The sequence below is a fragment of the Lepidochelys olivacea genome (assembly GCF_965140295.1).
Source record: "Lepidochelys olivacea isolate rLepOli2 genome assembly, chromosome: 3".
NCBI lineage: Eukaryota > Metazoa > Chordata > Testudines > Cheloniidae > Lepidochelys > Lepidochelys olivacea.
Window position 1 is genome coordinate 106,839,311 of NC_140413.1, and position 13,157 is coordinate 106,852,467.

At 40.1% G+C, this 13,157-nt stretch overlaps 1 protein-coding gene across 8 annotated transcripts in view; it reads right to left on the reverse strand.

Moving 5' to 3' along the window:
• Nucleotides 1-316: 316 nt before the first annotated feature.
• The window catches only part of REPS1 (RALBP1 associated Eps domain containing 1), a 106,860-nt gene continuing 94,019 nt past the window's right edge, over nt 317-13,157 (reverse strand). For all 8 annotated transcript variants that reach the window (XM_084624615.1, XM_084624612.1, XM_084624611.1 and 5 more), the window contains 6 exons: nt 10,674-10,738; nt 7,016-7,201; nt 6,258-6,353; nt 5,531-5,679; nt 4,696-4,801; nt 317-1,676 (listed from right to left, as the gene is read on the reverse strand). In XM_084624615.1, coding sequence (XP_084480741.1) covers nt 1,608-1,676; nt 4,696-4,801; nt 5,531-5,679; nt 6,258-6,353; nt 7,016-7,201; nt 10,674-10,738 — 671 coding nt within the window. In that variant the 3' untranslated portion in view covers nt 317-1,607. The remainder of the gene's footprint in view (nt 1,677-4,695; nt 4,802-5,530; nt 5,680-6,257; nt 6,354-7,015; nt 7,202-10,673; nt 10,739-13,157) is intronic.

The window sequence follows — 13,157 nt, forward strand, 5'->3', positions numbered from 1 at the left end:
TACCAAAGGTCTTCCAGTAGGTGAGTGGCAGATCCAGGAATGGAACCCAATCTGAGTCCCAGTCCAGTGCTTTAGCCACTGCACCACACTGCATCCCTTATGCTTGTACTCTAGAAATGAGACAGTTTTTGCAGCTATATTAACATAAATGAAGGCTAGCCTCACTTTACCAAGAAAATCCAAGATGGCCAACAGCTGAAAACTAGAAAAACGAAGGGATCTACTGCTCCTTGTGACTGCCATCAAAAAGATTTAAAAATATATTCCTGCAGATTTGTGAGTTTTACAAGTTCCAGTTAAAGATGAATCAACAAAATTAAAATATTGTGCTGTTTTATTGGTGTAAAAATCACACAATTGCTAGTTCTGATTCTGCTGAGATACATCCATGCGGTTTAACATCTATGATCCCACAGCCAGAAGAAGCCATTAAATAGAATATCTGCTGTTAGTCAGCAATTAATGCAAATTTACAAATGAGATCAAAAGGTGTGTATCATACAATATTCAACAAATCCTAATACAGTACATCAACCCAAACAACAGGATACACTCAGAGAACTTTTTGTTAATAGTGAAGCCTGTCTATATGCCAGAAAAATAAGGCCTGGAGACAAGGTAACAGAAGGTAACCCAGAAGTCCTAAGAAACAAACTGTTTATTTTTTGGCTGGGAATTAGAAGTTCAGAGAGGTATTGACACATTACTTGACAGTACAATCTGTTACAGTAAAGACTGGTGGATATGATCTGTTAATAAAAGGTCATGTGTGAAGCATGCATTTACAGGTAGTGCTCAGGAAAATGTGCAATCAATACATTGGGAATTAACACCCAATTCTTTTCACAGAAGGGATGACCGAGGAAGGTCTGTTACGTGTAGTATCAGTTGTACCATAGGTCATTTATATGCATGCGGCTGAATCAAGATCATGAGTGGAAAAATGTGAACACCTGGCAATCTGGTCACATACTGCACAAAATATGAAACAAAGATGAAATAACCAATTTTAGATGATATGGCAAGGTAGCCTGCAAGAAATTCTGTGGCAGCCTGAGGGAGCTACTTTATTGCAAAAAAGGCAGGCTTTCTGGAATTGTGAATCACTTGCTAACTTGTGAAAGGAGGTTTGGGAGATCAATTTTGGTTCACATACCAGATTAGTTTTCCTGTTTTATACAATAAAACAAATGCTGCAGTGTAAGAGGCATTTATAGTATATGTGTGCTTTAATGTTAAAAGTTAACTGACGAGCTGTCCTTTTCTTTGACATGAAATATAGAAACCATTAGGTAATTAATTCCAGTTTGAAGTGTTTGGCCACTGAAACTGTGCAAACTCAACTCCAGCAGAAAGATCATCCATTCCCAAGGAAATGGCAGGGGAGGCAGTGCCAAGATACATAACATTCAAGGAAAAAAGTTATCCTGATTTTTTGGATTGGAGTTAAAATACTTAAATGCACAGATGGACAAACTGGACAAAACAGAATCACAAAATGTAATGTTGAAAAGAGCGCACTGAGCTGAATGAATGGGTCTTTCAATAGGCTTTGAACCCAATCCCCCTTTCCAAATTTAGTAAATTCACAGTTAACGGCAATTGGCTTATAGGTGAGAGAAGGGTCGAAGCTGTTCCAGTTGGACTTCCAGGGAGATTCTCTCTTCAAGAACATCCTGGAAAGGAAAGATTTTCAATTTACAGTCCAAAGTGAAAGAACATTGTGAAAAAATTCTTACTGTGATCAAAATAAGGTAAATGTTAGCATCAGCTTTGGGCCCTCACCTCAAGTTGTTCTTTAAAGAATACAAGGACCCCCTCCCGTCAGCTGAATCAGAGCCTCGACTAGTGAATTCTGCACACTCTGAATGAGACCTTTGTTCAAAAATAAAGCCATTTAGCAGGCTACATTCCTTTTTGTGCCACCTACATACTAGGCAAGGATAAGTAGGCATAAATTTATACACATGATAAATAATTTTCAAATAAAATTGGGTGAAGAGTGAGGCAGAATTTCACTTGGTTAAAGTTTCATGAACTTGAAGTTTGTTTTCAGTGAATTTCACCCATCCCAACTGTCTTTAAAGAACTATAATACAGATTTGAATTCAGACTTGTCAGTTTTCTAAATGACCTGCACTCCTGTCTAGCCAGGATAGCATAAATTCAACATTTTAGCACATTTGGATTGGTTTAGTATGAAATTCATAACTAAGATGAGGTGCTGAAAAAATAAATTAGGTAAAAGTACACTGGCATCCAAAGACAAATTCAAAAGGTAAAGCACAAGACAACAGTGAGCAATTTAACTAGTTAGGTTAGACTGTTTTCTTGTGTTTATTTACTGAACTGCAATTTTTGCATTTCAGACATTTTGGGCCTCTATTTTTTCAATAATATGCTTATGAAATGAATCAGTGTTTTGTGCTTTACATTTCATTAACATGTTTCAGGATTTGATTCCTCCCCCTTCAAGGCTGAGGAAAAAAAACACAAATGCGCTTCTAAGTGTTTTTGCTAGTTTTCCAAATACAGTAACTCCTTGCTTAACATTGTAGTTATGTTCCTGAAAAATGCAACTTTAAGCGAAACAATGTTAAGTGAATCCAATTTCCCCATAAGAATTAATGTAAATGGGGGGGGGTATGTTCCAGGAAATTTTTTTTCACCAAATTTTATTTTTATATATATATATATATATATATATATATACACACACACACACACACACACAGAGTATAAGTTTTAAACAACAATTTAATACTGTACACAGCAATGATGATCGTGAAGCTTGGTTGAGGTGGTGAAGTCAGAGGGTGGAAGAGGGTGGGATATTTCCCAGGGATTGCCTATTTGCTAAATGATGAGCTAGCAATTGGCTGGGCCCTCAAGGATTAACATATTGTTGTTAATGTAGCCTCACACTTTGCAAGGCAGCAAAAATGGAGGGAGGGGAGACAGCATGGCAGACAGAGACACTGTGTGTGCGTGCGCGTGTGTGAGAGAGATGCGCACTGCCCCTTTAACTACGCTGACCCCACTCTAAGTACACTGCCTTTTTAAGTAGATCACCAAGTTGAGACAGCAGCTGCTGCCAGCAATCTCTCTCTGTCCTGAGCCCTGTTGTGTCTCCCCCCTGCTCTATGGAGATGGGGTAAGCCGGGGGCCGGAGCAGGGGGGAGGGGGACACCCCAACATTAGCACCCCTCTTTTTACCCCCAGCCCTGACACAACAAGCAGGAGGCTCCCTGGAAGAGCTCCAGGGCAGAGGGCAGGAACAGCACATGGCAGTGGGGGAGGGACAGCTGAACTGCCGGCAATTGATAGCCTGCTGGGAGGCTGCCGCACAGGGAACTTAGGGGAGCAGGGAGCTGATGGGGGGCTACTGGTCCACCCTGGTTCCAAGCCCCCACCAGCTGGCTCCAATGGGCTGCTCTTTCTGCAAGCAGTGGACAAAGCAGGCAGCTGCCAAACACTATAAGGGAGCATTGCGCAACTTTAAAGGAGTATGTTCTCTAATTGATCAGCAACGTAACCACGTTAACTGGGACGACTAAGTGAGGAGTTACTGTACCTTCATCTCAGAACAGTGATATTAAGTGTACAAGTTAATAATTCTTCTAGTCTTATTTTTGCTATACTTAACAGCATGTTAATTAGTAATATCAAGATAATTAGAAACAAGAAGGCATCTTGTAGAAACACTTCAACACAAACTAATTTTCTTGTCCTTTCTATTTTCAGAGTTCCACAAGAGCACATTGCAAATAGCTATCTCCTGTAATCAGACTCATAGAAATGTAAAGCTGAAAGGGACCTTGAGAGGTCATCTACTCCAGCCTCCTGCATTGAGGCAGGACAAAGTATACCTAGACCATCCCTGTCAGGTGTTTGTCCAACTTGTTCTTAAAAACCTCCAATGACAGGGATTCCATAACCTCTCTTTGAAGCCTATTCCAGTGCTTAACTATCCTTATATAGTTTTTGCTAATACTAAACCCAAATCTCTCTTGCTGCAGATTAAGATGATTACTACTTATCCTTCCTTCAGTGGACATGGAGAACAAATACTCAGTCACCTTCCTCTTTATAATAGCCCTCTTTATAACATATTTGAAGACTTATCAGGTCTCCTCACCAAATCTTTTCTCAAGACTAAACATGCTTAGGTGTTTTTGTTTTATTTGTTTATTAACTTTTCCTCATAGGTCAGGTTTCCTACACTTATCATTTTTGTTGCTTTCCCCCGGACTTTCTCCAATTTGGCCACATTTCATTAAACGTGGTGCCCAAAAGTGGACACCGTACCGCAGCTGAGGCCTCATCAGTGTCAAGTACAGTGAGACAATTACCTCCCATGTCTTATATAAAACACTATTAATACACCCCAGAATATTAGCCTTTTTCACAACCATACCACATTGCTGGCTCATATTTAATTTATGATCCACTATGTTATCCACAGATCCTTTTCAGCAGTACTAGTGCCTAGCCAGTTATTCGCTTACGTATAAAAACAGCTTAACATTTTAAATAGCTATCTCCTATGCCCTCACCCATATACAATGTGTGTGTTAATGTACACAGTTCTCTATCTCAGTACTTAAATGGCCCCATCACTATGCTATCTCAGCCTACACATGTGCACACACTTACTTCTCAGAAACTGACATACAAAGAGAATGATGGTATTACCTTTAACTGTTGCTGTAATTCACTATTCAATCTGGCCAAAACAGTGTTTGTTTCCTTATTGCGTCTAATTGATGCCTGAATTGCCTTCTTGTCTTTCCCCACGGACCTGAGGATATATTAAAGTGTTTTTTAGAAGTCTTTTCACTGCCAAGCACTCCAAGAAATAACTTTGGTAAGTATATTCAATTCCTTAGTCCCTATTTAAAGTGTTCAGCAAGAGCTGTACAGAGGACACTTTTTTACATAATTTAGTGATTCTTCCAACTTATTTTCCTTTCTACAGACTAGAACACATAGTACACTAGCCTTGTTTGCACAAAAGCTTTGCATACCTGTTTCCTACAGAACAAATACAATGAATTACATTCTTAAATTGCTATAATAAATTTACACCTTCCAGACTACTGATACAATGCCAGATTGACTTTAATTTAATTTGATTGTGTTTTGCATAGACTTGAGGGTAAAGTTCAAGACCATCCATACTCACCAACTTTATTTAAAATTAACAATACAACAACATTAACATTTACACAGCACTTTTGATAGTCAATGTATTTTGCAAAACGTTAGTAAGTTTTTCATCCAGACAACTGGAGTGCCTTATTAGGTATCTCTCAACACTACTCGGGACATTTTTTGGGAGGATCTAATTAAAAAACCTTTAACATTTATGTTGACTCCCTCAGTAGTTTTATATATATGATTTACAGCCACAATCAGTTATTCAACACATTGTAAATCTCTTGTAGCTCTTCCGTAAGCTAACAGTTTTATTTGCTGTTTAAATGTGAACTTCCCAATATTAGACGTATTCATACTCATCCTGGGTTACCTAGGGATAGATGGCTGTGAAGCAAGAACAGCAGCTATGACACCTGTTTTCTGTGTATTCTCCTCAGCTTCAGGTCTCAGCTCATCTTCCGATTTTAACCTTCTGCGAATAGGCTTTGGTGGTGGAGCAAGAGGGGTGGTGCCTTTCCCCTGGGAGGCAAAAGGCAGCCCATAAGCAAACATCTCAGTGAATTATATTTCTGCTCAAATCAACCGTCTGTGCAAAACTTTCTGAGAAACTAATTTATTTACTGTACAAGTTCTGAGACATTGACTCATTGTCAAGGTCTACTTGAGTTCTCTCAGGCAGCATCAGAAAAACTGCATGAGAATAACTCATCTCAAGGGAGTAGTAATTGACCTTGGGGTATAATTTTATATATATAAAGTAACTGCTCCAGCCATCTGTTCCCCATGGACTAAAATCCTAAAAATAACCCCTGTAAGAATCAATTTTGGTAACAACCTGATCATTACATGTAAGCAATCTAGCTTCATTAAAGTGAGCCTTTACTGTCATAATTTTAGATGAAAACAGCCCAGCAAGCATGTAATATTTTAGCCAAAAATGTAAATATTCCAAGAAGTTCTGAGCCTTTGAAAATGGAGTTTTCAAATGGAAGCTTCTGCAAACTCAGGTGTAGCAGTCACTAACTGGCAACTGTTCTAATACACATTCTTCTATGTGTTAAAACCTACACTTTCCCCTTAAATTTCATTTTACGTACCGCATTAACAGGGACACTACCAGCTGCCTTCTCTTCAACTCTGGCATCTGTTTTGGAGACTCTAAGGGAGCCTGCAGAATCAGAGGGTTTTTCAACCTACAGAGAATGAGACAGTTTAGAAACACTGTATTGTTATGCAAATATTTAATTCTGTAACAATTAGGATGATAGCCAGGTATGTCAGACTGGTATGTTCTCCGTTATACGAACAGAGTTTACATTGTCAAGTCTCTTATGTGAAACCAAGTCCTCTTTAAAGGCTCAGGGATGGAGAGACAGGGCTGTAGCTGACTACCAGCACCATCCTAGCCGCACTACTCTCACTATTTCTGATCTGCAATAAGATCACATCAGAGACATGAAGGAAAGTTACATTTCATGAGAGGCAGCAACAAGAGAGGATTGCTGGACCCTAAATTATAACCTCTTGCTACCGGAGCTAACCTCAGTATAAAGAGACGACCAAATAATAAAAACTTATTTGAAACTCTTCTGATCTAAATCAGATGTTACATATTATTTATACTATAGTAACTCAAAGGCCCGCAACAAAGATCAGGGCCCCATTATAATGCTAGGCATTATACAAAAACACACACAATAAGATTGTACCTGCCCAAAAGAGTTTATAGACTGGACAAACAGTGGACAGGGAAACAGGCGCAGGAAGTGATTTATGCAAGGTCTACTGGGTATAACTAACAGGGTACACCAGTGTATAACACTAAGTGGTCTACAATATATCCATTTACACTGACCTGCAAGACTTCTGAATGTGTTTCAATTTCATCCTCCTCCTCTTCATTTACACCTGATGCAGCAAATGCCTCAAACTGGCTGAAGTCTGCAAAATTTGGCTGTTCTGGTATTTGCTGAGGTGAGGTACTGGTATGAGCTATTAGGCTTTCAGCATCCACTGGGCGATGCACATGAGGACCTGCACCCTATAGCAAAACAAAGATGACAGTAATTACTAATACTGTGTTCTTGAAATAACTGACATAACATAGGAGCAAAATCTTGTCCAAACAAGAGTTTATGCAAGAATGCTAACCAAGGACAATTGTTTAATGTATTACTGCAGAAGTTACTGCCTTTGTTTAGACTTTTAATAATGCTTGGAAGTTTCTATCCTGTCACTAGAACAAACAGGTTTCTTACCATACAAGTACAAAATGACTACAACATTTGTAACAAGGGGCAGAACACTTTGGTAGTCCATTATCAATGGTACACAAATGATCAGTGGTAAAGTTAAACTTCTTTCCTTTCACCTAAACTGTTTTGTTTTCCATTTTTCCAAGTGTACTTCTCTTTGAATGGATAAAATCTATCCTTCCTCCAAACTGCTCTTCTGGAGCAAAACTGAAACAGCAGGAAGGTGAAAGACAAAAAAGGGCAGATGGAATATTGGAACCTAAAGGCTACACAACAATTCAGAATTGAACAGTGTGAGAGGAGAAACCATGCAGCAATACCAGGGTGTGCTGGAGCAAAATGTTGGTCCATTGCTTGGGAGTGTTGTAGTGTTTGATGCCAACGGAAGAGTACCTTCAAGCATAAAAGTGGCATACCAATCATTTAAAGCGCTCCTGGATGTACCTTGTGGCTTTTTAGCGTACAGCTTGTTAATTTTAACCTTTTGTTTTTAAAATAGTTTGGGAATTATACAACATTCTCCCCTGAGAAGCAGAAATATGAAGGATAATTATTAGGGGAAGTATAACCTTTATATTGCCTCCTATTCTGAATATACATGTTTATCAACAATTTATTTTAGGATTAATAAGACTTTTTGACCCCTTTTCTGTGTCATCTCTAAGAAGTTAAGCATTCTTTTAGGATTAGTTTGCAACAACCACTTTCAACTCAATTCCTATAAGAAAAACAAAAACTAAGGATAATGAATGATTCCCAGTTTATATTTACTGATATAGTAAGTGGCTGGAGGCTCACAAACTGCTACTTCTAGAAGAGCAGCTTGTCACTTTGGGGAAGGCAAACTGAGAAGTCCCTTTTTCTTCCATCCTCTATCCCAGTCTCAAGGTTAATGTACTTTAATATTTAAAGTAAGGTGGGTGGCTGGCAGTAAAGTAGATAAAACCTTTTCCTACTGTGACATGCTAATAAATAACATGACAAAGTGCACATCAAAAAGTTTTTAAATTGTGTTTTTAAAATTAAGGTTATGCATGAAGGCAGGGTTTTTTTGATTAAAAATTCCGATGTGAACTAGCATGAATTTAACATAGAACCCATTTTAAATATTTAGGTTATATTTGATCCTGATGTTAGCTATAACCATGAGGCAACCCCTGCAGCTAACTAAATAGGACTTTGTATTGTGTCACCAAGAAACTTCATGGGGTAGTTGCAAAACTCCATGTATTAAGTGGGACCCTGTGAACACTAGAAGAATAGGTGATATTTTAAATGTGTTAGCCAATACATCTTAACACATTTTTAGACACCACTTGGCACTTGTGGTAAACCCTTGTCTACACGCTTTAAAAAAATGTTTTAGCCAGTCAGGGTCAACCCACACTTTTGCCTAAGATGGTTACTTAGGCACTCCCCTAATAGGAAGAGGGAAGTGAGTAATTTCCGCAAAGCAAGGTTCTGGGGACATGAATGTGAGCAAAAATTTCATAGCACTTAAAACTGTACATGCCACCTGTGACGGTTCTCAGGGTACCCAGAGCTATGAGTCACCTTTGTTACCCTTGCCTCCAATGAGAAAGAGTCTTTTCTTATGGTAGCTGGGTGACAGCTCCCTGATGGTGACAGCTCTTCCTTCGCCAGGCAGGTTAACAATATGTGCACTGCAATCCCTGAGTCTCTGACTCATTCCCCTGTGATACAGCCCAATATTGACTGATCACAGAAATTTCAGATGCTCTGCAATCAAAGGTGCAGTGTACCATAATTTACCAGTTTTACCTTAAACCACCACTACTGTCAATACAACACTTGTGAGCACTTATAATAAAACAAAAGTTGGTTTATTTAAGAAAGAATAACGATTTAACTAGTGAGAAAGTGATCATGGTAACTGCTTACAACACGAAACAGAATCCTTAAATGCAAACCCGAGTTTACACTTATCAATTTACCTTTCATATATAATAAAGTAGGCTGCCCCCTCAAAGTTGAGCCCATTGCAAAGCTGGCGAATTTCACCAGAACCAGGATAAACGCTTTCATGGAAGCTCCCTGCTCCTTAAGGGATTTCCTCAGTGATGGAGCCACAGTGCCCTTCTCTATACTACAGCACTTACAGCAGTGCAGCTGCACTGATGCAGCACTTGTGGTGGAAATGCTCTAAGCTGACGGGAGAGCTTAACTCCTGCCTCGGTGAGAGGCAGTAGCTATGTTGGTGGGAGAAGCTCTCCCGCCAACATAGCAATGTCTATACCGGTGCTTAGGTTAATACAACTTACATGTGGATTATTCATACTCCTGAGTTACGTAAAGTATACCAAAGTAACCTGTAGTGTAGACAAGCTCTATGTCATACTGAAAACAGGCCGGGTGAATTCCTGCCTTGTTGTAGAGTTTCTTTTCTACCTTTAAATGGTTTTGATTGTTTGTCATGGTCTCTCATGGTTTTCCATTGACTGTTTTGGGATGTGGCAAGGATCGACAATAGAACCTTGCAATGCCTAGCCAGCTGACTAGGGACTGATTAGCAACTCCCTCTTGCTTGAATGGATCATCGAGACACACTCAGGTGACTAATTTCTACTCCGAGTCCGTAAAGCATACTTTAGATAAATACATTATTCCACAGACATTACCCGTACATACATCTCAATAAGTTTGAGTCTTGACAAGTTACATGCTTTCTGTAGATATCCAGGAAGAGCAACATGTAAGGTAAGTATCCTGTCAGACATATGTTTGGTGCAGTGAGTTAGTCAGGTTTCAGGTGAGAGTTCACAAAGAACAGGGGACCTTTGCCAAGGGGTGGTCTGTCTCACCACCCCCCAACTCACGGCCCAGTAGTTGTATAGCATATTTCTGTACTGCTACCCAGGAATTATTCTGGGGATGGTGTCCAAAAATTTGTAAGTTTCTGCCGCTCCCCACCTCCCATGTGGCTCCTGGACCAGAGACACTTCCCACTGACCTCAGGAGAAAAGTACTTCAGGTCTCCGTTTAGTCCATTGCTTCCCTAGGAGCAGGTCCTCATCTTTCTGGGGAAGCCCTGCAAGGTGGCAGAAGCCTAGGCTTGAAAGTTCTGGTACACATTCATACCCCCCAATGTTTCCAAAAGACCAGCCTTATGTGCTTACTTGCTGCACATATTTTAAAGCAAAGTTAAAAATTCAACAGACTGAAAGATTATACTTGGGCAAAGAATTATATACACTATTTAATTTTTTAAAAAATTGTCACAGAATAAGTCAACTTCACCTGTGAGGGTGGTGGTCTTGGAGGCACTGCAGGAGGGTAGGCAACAACTCCAGCTTGTTGCTGTCCTGTGAAGAGACATAGGTTCTGAATGACAATTGGATGACAGGGCTATTTCCATATGTTAGGACATGCTCATTGCAAATATGATGAACATGTATTTAGTTTTCCACTCTGCTAACATGAAAATAAGCCGTGTTATCTGCGCATAAGGTAACATAACCAGGACTGTTTTTCAGTGAGTGACATGCCACAATTATACTGTAGCCAAGGATAAAAGGTGTCAGCTATATTTAAGATACAGAGGTAAAATATAAGTATTAATTAATGTCACAACATACAGCCTACAGGTCTCAGGCATAGCCAAATTAGGCCTTAAGATGAGTTAGCTATATTACAAAGGTAAGTTAGTATAAGTAAATTGATGATAAGCCTGCCAAGCTTGTTTCTGTTTGAGATATCCTGATGTTTTAAAAATAATTGCTGAGTTTGGATAATAATGTCTACTAGGGATTAGCTGACACCACAAGGTAACTGTTGGTGGCCAGGGTGAACTGTTAGAAACTTCCTTAATGTTGCTGTTACTATGGTGATAAGATGACAAACGTTAATGAGTATGAGAACTAACGAATTAGCCTATGAAAAACAAGGCACCCCAAAAGCAGCGGGGAGTGAAAATTCAAATAATGAAAAGGGGTAAAAAGCTTCCTAAATATGTATGAAGTCCAGTGGCTGTCAGTGTAACGCATCATAAAAGCTATACCCTCGCCTGTGCCCCTATTTGTGGGGGAGGGGGAGGAAGAAGGGGGGAGGAGAGAAGAGACATCAGCATGACTACCACTGATGGTGATTAACACTTGTTTTTCACCAAGACATATGAGTAATCCAAATATTAAACGTCCTGAATTGGTGTCTCCTTTACCAGACTGCAGTGTGTATTGTATGGTTGGCTATTGTGACAAAGTTCTTACTCTGCGTTGGTGGGTCCTGCGCTTATTGGCAGATTTTCTCACCTCAGAGGTTCACAGCAGCCCTCAGTTTGGCCACTTTCGTGGCTCAAATCTGCCATTCACTCAGTTAGCCTCATCACTGGCCAGCATGGGGAAAGGAAGAACGATAATCCCCTAGTGGATGATCCACCTGGTGGATCGGGGAACAGGCCAGAGACTTTCCCCTCTGGTGGAACCCACAGTCCAGTTCAACTCTTCTGGTATCAAATAGGGAGTTGGGGGGATGAAGGGAAATCCCAGGGCCCTGTGGATTGCAGCTGTCTACAGTGGCTCCTGCAACAGCTGTGTGACAGCTACAACTCCCTGGGCTATTTCACCATGGCCTCCTCCCAACACCTTCTTTATTCTCACCACAGGACCTTCCTCCCGATGTCTGATAATGCTTGTACTTCTCAGTCTTCCAGTAGTACGCCTTCTCACTCTCAGCTTCTTGCGCCTCTTGCTCCCAGCTCCTCGCACACACACCACAAACTGAAGTGAGCTCCTTTTTTGAAACCCAGGTACCCTGATTAGCCTGCCTTAATTGATTCTAGCAGCTTCTTGATTGGCTGCAGGTGTTCTAATCAGCCTGTCTGCCTTAATTGTTTCCAGAAAGTTCCTGACTGTTCTGGAACCTTCCCTGTTACCTTACCCAGGGAAAAGGGACATACTTAACCTGGGGCTAAAATATCTGCCTTCTATCACTCTCCTGTAGCCATCTGGTCCGACCCTGTCACACTATTAAGAGAAATTATTGTAGAAAGAGCACTAGATAGCTTCTGTTGTGCACCGTGGGGTCCCCCTTCTGTTGATAAACTTCTCTGCTATAGTCAATCTTGTGGGCTGAACTCTCACAGATTAAAGTAGGTGTAAGCCCTCATCTTGGGGCGAGCAACTGGTTAAATCAAACCATGACTACAGAGAAGGCTACAATACTGTGGCCTCTTTGGTCAAACACAAAATTGGCAAAAGCACAGAGCAAGAGACTGAGAATCAGACCTGCGTTCTACTCCTCACATCATTAGTTTGTTATGTAAACTTCTCTACACCTCAGTTTTTTCCCCAGCAGAAAAACCTTTGTACAGTACTTTAAGATCATGAGCTGAAATTATAAAGACAGCATCTCTGTCAATAAAACAGTAAGTTACCTGTAAAAATCTTCTGAGGCTATAAATCTATTACCATCCTTTTGCATCTGAATCTGCATCTGTCACAAACTCCTACTTTTGAGCACTTTTGAATTTGGAGCACTTTCAATTTGAAATGTGGAGTCCTCATTTGGGTCACTGGGGTTCATGGCTCCCATGCTCTTGTTTATCCACTTGACTACACTGCCTCATGTACTGACACTTTATTTAGGAACTTACTGTTTTAATTAAGTTGTTGATTGAGCCACTGTTTTCCTTTAAAAGGGAGTCTACATTTTAATAAAAGCAATCAGCAGATTTAACCCTTTCAGCCTTTCACTTCAAACCTAATGCTGTCTATTTAAAAATAA